General features: G+C 40.5%; 1 protein-coding gene across 1 annotated transcript; it reads right to left on the reverse strand.

Annotated features, from left to right (window-relative positions):
• Positions 1-3831: 3831 nt before the first annotated feature.
• LOC148863229 (putative WRKY transcription factor 4) lies at positions 3832-8901 on the reverse strand. The gene is made up of 4 exons (XM_088980641.1): positions 8164-8901; positions 6171-6892; positions 5921-6079; positions 3832-4494 (listed from the first exon to the last, which is right to left on the reverse strand). The coding sequence occupies exons 1-4, from the start codon at positions 8593-8595 to the stop codon at positions 4212-4214; spliced, it is 1596 nt and encodes a 531-aa protein (XP_088836767.1). The 5' UTR covers positions 8596-8901; the 3' UTR covers positions 3832-4211.
• Positions 8902-13366: the final 4465 nt, after the last annotated feature.

Raw genomic sequence — 13366 nt, forward strand, 5'->3', positions numbered from 1 at the left:
ATGTATAGGATGCGCAGACAAAGATTATGTTGAAACATGTTGGAACAATTTTTTGTTGTGAACAAATCCGGCCCCCAATAGCCCCTAAGGCTACATGAAAAAGACTCGTGGTAGCCAAACTAACTTTGGGCTGTTCAGATCTTCATAAAAAATCTCAATGCGTCCTTTAACCGTTAAAGCTACCGGAACATCTTTCCTAAAAGACTTGTCAAACAACCCCTAAGACTACAAAAAGGCATATATCATAGAGGTGGAGAAGCATAACAAAAGGTCATTATCCGATGATCTCCTGGCAAAAGATTATATAAGGAAAATAGGAAATGGAGAGATGGTGGATGTGTAGGTAGATCCATCATCCATGGTCACCTTTCTATCCACTCCCAATCTGCTGCAAGCTTGACTGTGTAGTAATTAATTGGACCCTAATGCCAACATACGGATCAGTGGTCACTGGCTTATTCATTTGTGATTGATTATGTAGCAAATGATACACAGCCAAAGAGAGCGGCGGATCTAGGCTCCTTATCCTAGAATGGCAAGTATCCAAAGTAGTTGATTGAACTTCATGACCAGGCGGAGCGAAGTATATTGGTGGAGGTCCTTCCCCCGGGTCAAAAATATAATAAAGTGGGTCCTTGCCCCCCTCCCCCAAAACTTCAACTAAAATGTAAAGGATCACTCTCTAATACTCCTCCAACTCTCAAAATTTAAAGAAAAAAATATGTATTTTTTCTTTAAAAAAAAAATCTGTAATAGACCCAGACCTTCTTGGGCCATGGCCATTTTCTCCCAAACCCTACTTCTTCTGCTCCCTGTCTCATTTTCTTATTTAATTTGGCCCCCAAAAGAAAATTCTTGGCTCCGCCACTGTTCATGATTATCTTTTATATAGCGATTGTGCTAGATTTATTTGGTTTTGTTGCAAGTTTATTGCATATTAAGTTTGAAATTTAGACGAATAGAATTCTGATTCCATGGCTGTTTAGCTGGATCAAAGAATCAAGATTAGCTAAAGTTGATTCAATAATGCTGTACTCTTAAATTTGCTTGTGAATCTTGTGATATATATAACTTGGTAGCATTGGAAATAGAAACCAAGCCATCTTTGATTGTTTATGTGCCAATCCAAGTGAGATCTTAGAATCTGCATGTAGGTATATAAGATGGATTGGAGAAGGCCAAGCATGGCCAGCCTCAGTCATAGATTCCTAACCACAGCAATATAGGAATATCAATGAAGAAATGGACCATGAAGCTCCAAACAAGTGGATGATTCTTTTATAAAGTCTATTTTGCAGATAAGTAATTATTTGGGGAAACCAAGGGGATGTTTTGGTAGTTGAAGTTCATGGAGGCATCCTAAGATCAGTGATCGGCTCTGAAATTTCTGCCTTCCTGGTTGGTCTGAAACTAGCTTTTAGCCTTTTAAGTCCTAGTTTAAAAAACTTGGTAGTTAGAAGTGAGTGCATTAGTTTATTACTCTTGTCCAACTCCTAAACAGATCAAGCACTGATATTCCTCATGACCTATAATTTTTTTTATTATATTAAGGAGACTCATCTTGACTCAATTTCTTATGATATTTAGTCATAGACGGAAGAACATGTTTGCTAGACCTGTAATGTAGGTCATGCCATGCCAGGCCTCGGGCCGGTGGTGGGTCGGCAGCCCGGTCCCCTTCCCAGGTCAGGCCCGGCACAGCCCATGGCCCGGTTCCCAGCTGTGCCGGGCCTAAGGAACCTAGCAATGGCAGGTCAAGCCTTTTTGTTTCAATTTCAAATTTAGAAAAAATAACATATAATTGTAGAAAATTAGCATGAATAATAGACAATAAATTGGAAAATTATGAAAATTTTATTTCATTTCAAATTTAATGTGTACAAAAAATAAAAATACACTGAAAAAATAAATATAATGGAGTTGAATTAATAAAATGATAAAATTGAAGATAAAATTTACAATAGGATTGGATTATTAGAAAATATCATAAATAACTCTCAAATAAAATTGAAAGTATTACAAATAATTTTCAAATCCGACCTGTACCTGCATGCCAAGATGGGCCAGGCTGTGCTTTGGGGGCCTGGTCCCCTCCATAGCCGAGGCCCGGCCTGGCCCGGTACTGTAACAACCGTGCCATGCCAGGCACGACCCCTATCGTGCTGGGCCATGCCGACCCACCACCGGCCCGACCACATTACAGTTCTAATGTTTGCTCAGTTTCTTGCTAGCTAGTAAGTACTATAACAGGGGTGATTGGATTTTTCAGACTCTGCCGTGGCTGGCTAAATGCTAATATGTTAGACAAGAAAATGAAACATAGGGTTGCTTACACAACCCCTGTTTTATTTGCCCTTTTGTACAATGAAAGTTGAGCTTTACCAAAAGAAAACAATAAATGCCAATATAATGTTTGGGCCAAAGCAAGTCTCATGGCGTGTAAGAGTTGGGAAGAAAATATACAATATTTTCATGAAAACTAGACAGACAAAACACTTGAAAGACCTACCCACTAGTTGTTTGGTGGTTGATGTACAAGAGTCCTCGTGGATACCCTTATAGCCACATAAGTGGTCCTAAAACCTCATTATTAATCAATTAATTATTCTCTTATCAGCCCAATAATTTAAAATTAATTAGATAGAGATAAACTCAAAATGGAGGTAGGTCCAACAAATACAACGCAGACCATCTCCCATGCTGGATCCATCACCTCATTGGGTAGTCAAAAAACTATAGCACAAAAAGTTCTGCCAAGATGGGTTTTACCATTCTGCGTTTCTGCTTGCAACTTTATCTCCCAAAACTTGCAAAGAATAACAAAGGCTTTGAATGTCAGATGGCACGGAGTAATTTTACCACAATTGATGTATTTTTATTATTGTTCTTGATAAGCTGGATTTCGAACGCATGCCCTCATGGTTGAGTTACTGATGTTCAATCTGTCTACTATTTTTTTTTTATTAACATCTTTCAACCATTTAAGGTCTTAAATGCGTGACCTCAATAGTCAATCGTAATTCGTACATGTTTAGGGGAAAAGACCCTCAATATCTAGTTAATAGATACAACCATCCATGGACTGAACAATCAGAGTTTCGTTCAATCTAACAGAGAAGCAACTAGCCCCACCCTCGCCTTGTTTCAGTTTGTATACTTGCTATTGACACAACACAGTGAGCCCATCAGGCTTGAAGTGTGCACAAAGAAAATCCATCCATACATTCGAACATTAGGCCACTTAGTAAAATAAGCTTTGATACCATATCAAAGAACCGTACAAGCTTAAACTGTTAGGTGAGGTCCCTGAGCCATCAGAGTAGCTCAATCTACCAGAGAAGCATCTAGTCCCACTCTCACCTTGTTTCAGTTTATATGGTTGCTATTGACACAACACAAGTGAGCCCATCATGCTTGAAGAGCGGACAAAGCAAATCCATCCATACATTGCACTGAAATTTAATTAAATATAATAGTCGCAACAAGGATTTAACATTAGATCACTTAGTCAAATAGGCTCTGACACCATATCAAAGCACCCTACAAGCTTAAACTGTTAGGTGAGGTCCCTGAATTGGCCTTTATCAGTTAATTGCCTTGTATCCAACATTCAGACTATAAATATTACTACACAATATGGTAGATTCATATCTCAATCTTAGAATTGGTATATTCATCTATTGATTTTGTGCTAGTTGCCTAATTCTGTAGCTGAGTAAACCAGTTAGGCCGGCAGTAAAGTTGACAAAAAGAAATGACATGTATCATATCAGATGTTCATTTTCACATGAGAGATGAAACACCCAGTTAAAAAGCACCTCTGGATTCTGATGAACAAAAGAACACAACTGCAATTGATTTCTGGAAACACATGAGGTTATAAAATACAATAATATGACCCAATCAATCAGTTTACGAGTTGCAACAGTTAGTGCTCAATCGTCGACATGTTCCAGTTAACTAGTCTACAGGCTGCAGCAATTAGAGCCCCAACTCCCAAAGGTTTATTCAACCACCTTACAGTGATTTCTTTCCCTTCTCTTCTTGCTTTTTGTTTCCTTCTTTCTCATGCCCTTTGGTTGACACAGGAGTTGGCAGAACCTGTGGCCTCGAGTTTATGAAGCTCAGATTCCAACAAAAAATATTACAGCTTGTGTGTAGTCGGCTGCAAACTTTTGTGACAAGCCATTTATGTCAAGAACAAAGAGATACTAAGTGATTTTCTCTTCTTTTAACCGTAAAAGCGCTATAGGTTGTTGATCTTGATTCCTAGGATCTGCATTTTTAAGTAATAAGTGCTTTTCAGCTACAGCATTGAGAGGTTTTGGCTGTGGCATATTACTGTTGGCTGTGTTATGGCTGCTGTTCTTAGCTGTTGGTACATCATGATTGTGCTTCCCCTCATATGTTGTAATGACAGCTTTGGGGTCTGTAGAAGCTCTTTCCACATGCTTGCGAACATTACATCCAGCATTGGTGCATTTATAATAGCTCCTGTGGATAATATTGAGATGTATTTAGAAACCTGCCTTTAGTTGAAGGGAAAAAAATTAACAATAGAACACCTCTAGGCAGAGGTAGTAATTGAATAAGGATAAAAAAAACTTCAGTTCAAAACATGCATAGCTCTCAGAATGAGAAATTATCATTGAGTGCAGATGCTAAATTGTCATTGAAACACAAGCAAATAAAGTGGGCTACAAGTACCAAACATCATTCAAGAAAGGATAGAGAAATGATATGCTAATGATAACAAAACAATGAAGCCACCTAGCATAGATACATATTTTTACATTGAACATATAAAAGATGCCAGAAGACAAATATAGTGTCTCAAAGGACCTAACAGGGTAAAATCTTCATTGTCCATAATATGAGAATAGTACTTTCTGGATAACTATAATATATATTTGAGTGTGCCAAATTTCAAAAAGGTTAGAGAACAAAGAGAAGGAAGCTTCTGCCTAAGCATGTGACTGAACATGCATCTGCTACTTCCATGACCACCACACCAAATTTAGGAAACAGAGGTCCTTGTCATATTAAGATAATAATGAAGAAAGGAAACTATGTAGCCATCAGAGTTTACATAAGAAAAAAAAATGGGAAAAAGAAAGGAAACTATGTAGCCATCAGAGTTTACATAAGAAAAAAAAAGGGAAAAAGATCAACAAACATGAAAATGTGATTCTTCCGAGCAGCAAGCTCCTTGTGAGTTTCACAATAACACATAAGAAAGCATAAGTGTAAATATCAAATAGTACATCCACCTAGTATGGTTGTGAGGTTGATTTACACAATATAGACAAAAAGCAGAAAACCCAAGCAACTAAAGTAAGCCAAACAGTATGCAGCAAAACATTATGCTCAAGAGGATGGATGGTGCAAGTGAGATTGGATCGCAGAATGAGAGCAAGAAATTGAGTTTATGGTAAATTCTGTATATTCAATACCAAGATTTATTTCACAGTTTGAGCAATTGGTTAATGGAGCAAATGTGCAAAAGCTGAAGGTTTGCATTTGGTAACCATCTACTTTATTTCTCAATGTTACTCTTAAAGATCATCTGATTGCACCAACTTTGATTCAAACTTTATCCTCACATATGGAGACAATTTTAAGTGTATAAGCATTCTGCTTGACATTTAGTGAAGTTTCATGTATCATGATATTGAGGTCAGGAGTCTGATCCTGGATCACTTTCTCTGAGCTTAGTGTCATGAGCACAAGACGCTAGAGTAGTCTAGGTCCGTGACATTAGGCTGCAAAAAGCACAGTCTCCTTGGAGGGGGAAAAATAACCCAAGAGAATAAGAGTCAATTTGGGCAAGAAAAGATGCTCGACTCCAACAAATTACTAGGTGAGACAGACAGACAGCATAAATTTATATCATTTGCATGCAGTGAAACAAAATTACAACCTTGGGTGAGGGTTCCCCTTGACCACTTTCTGTCCATATTTGCGCCACCTATAGCCATCGTCCAAAAGATCTATTTCACTTGTTGTCTGCACAATGATCCTAGGTTCTGTGACTGTCCTGTGTGAAGAAGCTACTTCAGAAACCCTAACTTCTGTGTGCCTGATAATTAAGAATAATGCAGGGATTTGTTAGAACATAACAAAACTGAAGACTCTTCGAGTGCAGAAAGGTTATTAGGTGTAAAACTTGCCTTCTCTTTGGATCAGGTTCATCATCATCCCCTTTATCTACTTTTGTTTCAGCATCACCCGTTTCCTCCCCATCACTTGAGCCAGATAATTGCTCAGGGGTCACTTGGCTGGAGTCCTGATCCTTCCTATAGATTGAGGAGATAACATTATCATTTGGCCTGTTTGAATTTCCAGACTGAACCTGTGAACCGAATTCTTGATTCCCTTGCACATTTAAGATTGCATTTGGATTTCCACCTTCTTTTGCACGCTTATTGGGTTGAGGTGGATGATGGTTGTGCTGGCCCTTATAGATAATCTCAGTTACCTGACCGTCAAGAGAACACTCAACCTTTTTCTTGACAGGACAATTATGGTGGGTGCATTTGTAGTAGCTTCGAGGAAATTCGCTTCCTTTCACCTTCTTCTGACCATATTTACGCCAGTTGTAGCCATCATCAGAAGGCTTATCAACCGCAATACTGGAAGGTTGCAATCTCTGTTCAGAGTTGGATATTTCTGATGATTCCACTATGTTACCTTTAGGGTCAGATGTTGACAGTGACATATTTTGACTTGAAGTTGCATTGGAACCAAAAGACATGTTGTTTGACGGCAAAGCTGGAAGAGGTGCTGGCACTGAAGATGCATATTCACCATGAATGTACATATGCGATTGGGATTGGGCAGCCTGTGCTGTGACTTGTGCTAGAGCTTGTTGGTGGGACATTTCAAAGGGGCCCTGTGTACGTTCAGAAACCAAAGAAATGAATACCTGACACAGGTTACCAACTATTGCTTTTTACATGGTAATTTGGCATTAAGGAAATACTGTATGGTCCTACAACCACCAGAACATATGGATTTCACAAAGTAATTTGGCATTAACAAAGTAACTACAAACTGCTGCTTACAACCACATCATGATGGAAATTGCCTTAACCCATACAGTGCATGTGACCCTCCTATGCTCAAAGTCAGACTGCACAGTCAGAAGGTTGCCACTTTCTTGGGCCAAAAGTAGGCTGTCGTTGAAGGATTCTACCACAGACTAACATATAGATTTACATTCGCAAAAGGGAAGAAAATAAAAATGAAAAGAAACACAGTGATAAATGTAACAATCAGAAAGAGGGCCAACACATTGACTGATAAGCATTGTCAAAGCAAATGCTATGATTATAGCTCATGCATCCAAGAGTCAGCCTACTCAATGATTGCTCCAAAATGACAGATTGGGGAAAGAACAGTACATAATAGTTGTTGACACCATCCTATACTTTACAACTAAATGGAAACGATTAAACCAGGAAGAACCCCAAATTCATGCCCATCAGGCAAGAAGCAACAAACAGAATGAATAATTACAGAAAACAAAAAGATGAAAAATCCACGCACAAACATTAGCACGCAACAAATTAACTGACCTGTGACAAAGGATAATGAGAACGATGATTCTTACCACCTATAAGCATTGCCCAAATCAACTGTCTGGAACTACCAGGCCAGAGAACTGAACAAGAAAATCCCCCCCCCCGGCCCCCCGACTCCAACGTGCACCTCTCCACTGATTATAATTTATGATAGAGGAAGTAATCTCTGGAGATATATACGACACAATAAAATTCACTAAGTATTCACAAAGGTCTATTATTTGACTTTCATCCCAACCTGCAAAATATGTTTCTACAACGTCAAATGCAAACGAAATAAACAGATTGGCTTTTCCAAAAATGGATTGAAGCCCAAAATAGAGTAAATAATGCTGCTTCTAGACTTCTAATTTCAACCTCTGCTTAGTTGTGATGCGATTCACATAGCCGAACTCAAAGAAAGTAATTCCGACTTGATAACGTTCTGATTTAGTTTTATATTTTATTTTTTTGTTGTTGATAGTAAAGATAAATTTTCATAAACAGTTAAAAGTTTCTTCAGTTGCAACAGACGAGCATCAAGAGGATAAAAAAGAGCTATCTAGGTATTTTAGTATGATAATATACTTCATCCGGTTACCTGAACAGGCGAAAAGAGTCCCGGTGAATCAAGCAAGCAAGCAGGGCTTAAACCAGGCGGAATCGTAAACATGGGCGAGTGGGCAATCACCAAATTCAACGGACGGTGCGGCTTAAGCCGGACATCCTTTTCACCTCCATCCCCTGAACCGTTTTCCTTGAAAGAATTGTCGGTTGAATTGTCCGTCAAAAAGTTGGGTCTTATACCGGCAACCCCAACCGGCGAGGCCATGGCCCCAGCTAGGAGCTGCGAAAAAGACCGACAGTCCGACTCGGGATCGTTATCAGAGAAGAAGTTAGAGACAAGTGTCATCGGACCGGGGCTGGCGCCAGCTCCACCTGTGAAGAGACTCTCGACAGAGGAGCGCGGCGGGAGAGCAATCGTTGGGCGAGGAGGAGCTGCCGTTCTTGAAGCTCTCTCTTTTTCGGCCATCGTTGATGATTGTATGGATTGGCGCAATTATATGAGTTTCGCCATTATTGGGTCTTTTCTTGAAGCTCTTTTATCCCTTTCGTTCGCACAAACTCAAACTCAGCGGAAATTGCAGAGAAGATCTACGTTGCATTTGCTGCACCTTCGGTGGATCTAAAAATCAATGAAAACTAAAGTCCACGGCACAGAGACGAGACGAGTAGCGCATTTCTTTTCTGCTTAAATCCAACTTAAATTCCCTCCAAATTAAACTCAAATGAAATGAGGCAAAAAGAATAAAAAGGCCCAAGATCAAAAAAAAAAAAACTCTGCCATCGTCATTGACTTGCTTACCCCCGACGACCTTAGAAAATAACAAATATACTTTTAAATAATAATTGGAATGACAAAAATAGCCTTCAGATTTAGTAGGAAAAATTATTGTGTGCATTGGGTATGGCATTGGCAAGATAGGAATCTAAAATCGGAAAAGTTTAGTATCGTGTGATGGATTGGACAACGGTAGTAGATATATAGATAGGAGAAAAATGATGATCATCCATCATGTGTGTATATAAAAGTAGAAAGAGAGAGAGAGAAGAAGAAGTAGCTAAGGATAACTTTTCTGAGCCCCACCACCGAGGATAACACCCAAAAAGATAATTTGATTTGATGGGTTGCAGCTAAGATTCTTTTCTCACTTCTCAGTCACGTAAAAAAACACGTGCCAACCAGCCGCCAATAGCTTATACGTCTTGCGGACGTGAATCGCATGACTCTCCAGTTTCTCTCTCCCTCTCACACGCTGTCGCTCGCTCTCCGCCTCTCCCCTTGGGCTTGGGCCGCTTGGCCCTGGACAATACGGTTGCGCTGTAACTGTCAGACCACCGCGACAATTTTATCACTCACCCACTCTTTTTATCTAGGGCTGTGTTTGGGGGGTGGGGTGGGCTACTTCTTCCTAAACGGCTTTTTTTAAGATATGTTTGGTATTAATAGCGTTTTTTTAGCAATGATGTCAATTCAGCGTAAAATAAGATAGGTGTTTAACAGAAAAACGCCCCATTTTATTGTTTGGTTGAACTGTTTAACTGATATATTTTTCATTAGGGTTACGTAAGAATCGTTTATTACTTTATTAGAAAAGTGTGAAAATAACATTTCATAAGCATTTTTTTTACTGTTTGATGCATGTGGCACCTAGCCTGAATAATAATAATAATAATAAAACATTAAAAAATAATTTATTTCTATTTTTGAAATAAATTTATATAAAAAGTCTATTGGTTAAGGATGTATTTTGTTGAGTGAGCATTTCATGATAGGCCTTTATCAAAATACATGTCATGTCGTGTCATTACTAAATCAATATATTTTTTTTTCCATTATATTCATTTGTATGCATTGATATTCACAAAAGTGAGTTTTGATTTAGGTATACACTAACCGTTGGTGGAAGCTTCATTTTAATGCTTCCCCTAATAATTGAGCGTTTATTCACTATTCTACTGACGTCGTGCCTAATGATGCCTATTTGTCCATAAATAGTTTATCAAGTACTTTTCTTGGTTTTAAAGATAAATCAAATACAAACATTTATTTAATAAACGGAAGCTATACCAAATACATACTTAAATGTTATCTACAAAACAAATCCTAAATGCTTATTAAACAAACACTTTTGAGCATTTGGTGTGACTTTTTTTTTTTTTGTAGAACGTTGGGTGTGAAGTTTGTCAAACAGATTTTGAAGCCATTTTTTATGGTTTTTTTTTTCTAAATGAATCTTTGTAGTATTGTGGGAACGAAAAGTGATTTTTCATCAAACATTTTAAGTCATTTTTTAATATGTTTTTGGCATCTAAAACACAATAAGCACAGAATCAATGTGAGGCTCCACTCCACCCTGTCCCACCTCAGTTGAGGGCGTTTTTTATCATTGACCAGGGTTTAGGGCAGGTTTCAGGGAAATCTAGAACTTTAAGGATTGGCAATGAGGCAGGGGAGCCTCACAGGCACATCTCACCATGCATTGAAAACATCTCCCGTAAATAATAACATATAAGTATGGGAGATGTTCCTAATGCATGGTGGGATGTGCTTTTAAGGTTGGTGTGAGGTGCCCCATGTGAGGAACAGATCCGATCTCATCTACAAGTATACATGTAAAAATGACCAAGGCAGGGTAGGACATTTAAAGTCACACTTGAGATTAAGGACGGAACATGCAAAACTTGGTCCCGCCCCACACCGTTGCCATTCCTACTCCCAAATACAATAAGAAATGTAAAGATAAAATATAATTGGTGTCTATATGATATGGGGCGTTACCGCCTCACCATAGCCACATCAGCCACTCCAAATATTTCGCTACAACCACCTAATCCTCCGTATAAGTTGTTAGTATTGCGCTAAGTGTCTCATCATTAATGTAACGGTCTCCGACCGCCCATGATTATAAATGATTGAATAATGAAAGTGGATGATTGAACTTGCCTTATCATTAGTATTCTCTTGGGTCTCGCTTCTGGCCATCCCCTTCGAGCGGTGATTCTCACCATAGCTTGGGGAAACTCGAAGCTCTCTCCTCGGCAACGGGAAGAGGTTTTTAACATCATGGTATTAGAGCAAGCAAATCCCTAGGCAGCTCAGATATTGGCAATGGAGGATCGCATAGGAAGCCTAGAAAAATACTATGAAGAAATGAATATGAAGTTCGCTGAAATGCTGGAGCGTCTAAACTACATCGCTTCACGAATGGACCAACAGGAGGAGGGGACGGAGAGCTCGAGGGCAACAAGGAGCGGCTTCATCTCCCCGCAAAAGTTCTGAAAGGTGGAACTGCCAAAGTTTGGAGGCACTAGGCTGGACGGGTGGCTTCTCCTCATCCAATAGTACTTCCGCCTACACGAGGTACCTGAGGAAAGCTAGGTTGTAGTGGAGTGGTATAGCTGGTACAAGGATCATCAAGTTGAGCCCACTTGCATCAATTTATAGTTGCATTGGATGCTTGATTCAACGGGCCCCTGGGAAGCAACCATGTGGGGCGGCTGGCGAAACTCTCTCAAACCTCCACCGTCCATGAGTATATGAAGGAGTTCCAGAGGATTTCCAGTCGAGTGAAAGGGCTGAACGAAGAATCTCTAGTCGGGTGTTTCATTGCGGGTCTTAAAACAGAGGTACGAGTAGGGGTGGAAAAGTTCGAACCAATGACTTTAGCTAGAGCCTTCCACCTAGCGATGTTGGAGGAAGAAGAGTGGGCAACTCGAAGACGGACCGTTAGACCAGAGCACTTGCGACCACGTCCTGCAGTAGCAAGCGACCCTTAGGCGAGCAAGTCGTCTCCAAGGAAGTTTCCGGAAATTCGCTGGCTCACACCAACGAAAATGAAAGAGAGCCGGGAGAAAGGATTATGCTATAACTACGAGGAACGCTATGTCCCTGGCCACCGGTGCAAGGTACAGAAGTTGTTGTGGATCAACTGGGAAGCGGAGGAGGAAGGTGACGACCCTGGTCCGACCCTGGAGGAAGAAGAACTAGAGCCTACACCGACCATCTCCCTACATGCCATCTCCGGGGCTGAAACCCCACAGACTATGCGCTTAAACAGGATGGTAGGGGCACTTTCGGTGACCATTCTCGTGGACTCGGGATCTTCACACAAATTCATGGACCCGAGGGTGGCACTGACTTCCGATGCCAGGTTTCGAGTGACGGTATTAAATGGGGATCAGGTATCCGAACGGGGCTGTTGCGATGGAGTCCACATCCGGACACAAGGGGCCAAGATCACTACATATTTCTTCTTGTTATCGTTGCCTGGATTGGATGCCGTTCTTGGAGTCCAATGGCTTTGGACCTTAGGCCTAGTCACATGGGACATCAACAGCCTCTCCCTAGAATACTAAGACCAAGGCGGCATTCAACTTCTGCATGGCCACTGACCCCTTGAGTTGAGAGCAGTAGTTGGGGATCGAATGGAGAGATAGGTATGCAATTCTGGGAGTTGTTTCCTATTACAAATATTAGATAACCATAGCATGACGGAGCCTACCATTGATCTCGGGGTCCAATCGGTACTAAAGGAATTCAAGGAGGTCTTTGAAGAGCCGGTGGGTCTACCTCCTCCACGGGCCTTAGACCATGCCATTCTGTTGCATTAGGGGGTGGCAACGGTGTGTGTGCATCCTTATCGGTATCCCCATTATCACAAAGGGGAGATAGAGAAACTGGTCTAGGAGATGCTCAACCATGGGATCATCCGGCCCAGTGCAAGTCGTTCTCCTCACTGATGCTACTAGTGAAGAAGAAAGATGTAGGCGGGAGATTCTACATAGACTACAGGCAGCTGAATGTAGTAACAGTGAAGGATAGATATCCACTCCTAACATCAACGAACTTTTGGACAAGCTGCACGGGTCCCAGATTTTCTCCAAATTGGACCTTTGAGTTGGTTACCATTAGATCTGAGTACTAGCCTCAGATGTTCCTAAGACAACATTTTGAATGCATGACAATCATTATGAAATTTTGGTGATGCCCTTTGGGTTGTCCAATGCACCTGCCACCTTCCAAACACTCATGCACGATTTCTTTTGGGGGTTTCTGAGGAAATTCGTCCTGGTTTTCCTAGATGACATCCTAGTCTACAATCGATCAACAGAAGAACATATCAAGCATCTCCGATCTGTTATGTCAACCCTCAAGGCCCACAAATTGCATGCCAAGAGAAACAAGTGCTGCTTTGGGGTGGACATGGTAAGCTACCTCGGACATGTGATTTCAGCTGGCG

Source organism: Nelumbo lutea, chromosome 3 (assembly GCF_056320005.1).
Source record: "Nelumbo lutea isolate HS-2025 chromosome 3, American lotus-T2T, whole genome shotgun sequence".
In the NCBI taxonomy this organism is placed as follows: Eukaryota; Viridiplantae; Streptophyta; class Magnoliopsida; order Proteales; family Nelumbonaceae; genus Nelumbo; species Nelumbo lutea.

What these genes read in the sequence shown, in the direction of transcription:
- LOC148863229 (XM_088980641.1), bottom strand. Translation starts at nt 8,595, where the DNA reads ATGGCCGAAAAAGAGAGAGCTTCAAGAACGGCAGCTCCTCCTCGCCCA. An exon ending in GAACCTGATCCAAAGAGAAG is followed by an intron (nt 6,080 to 6,170) that starts GCAAGTTTTACA and finishes CTTAATTATCAG; the next exon opens with GCACACAGAAGTTAGGGTTT. An exon ending in AAGGGGAACCCTCACCCAAG is followed by an intron (nt 4,495 to 5,920) that starts GTTGTAATTTTG and finishes TATTATCCACAG; the next exon opens with GAGCTATTATAAATGCACCA.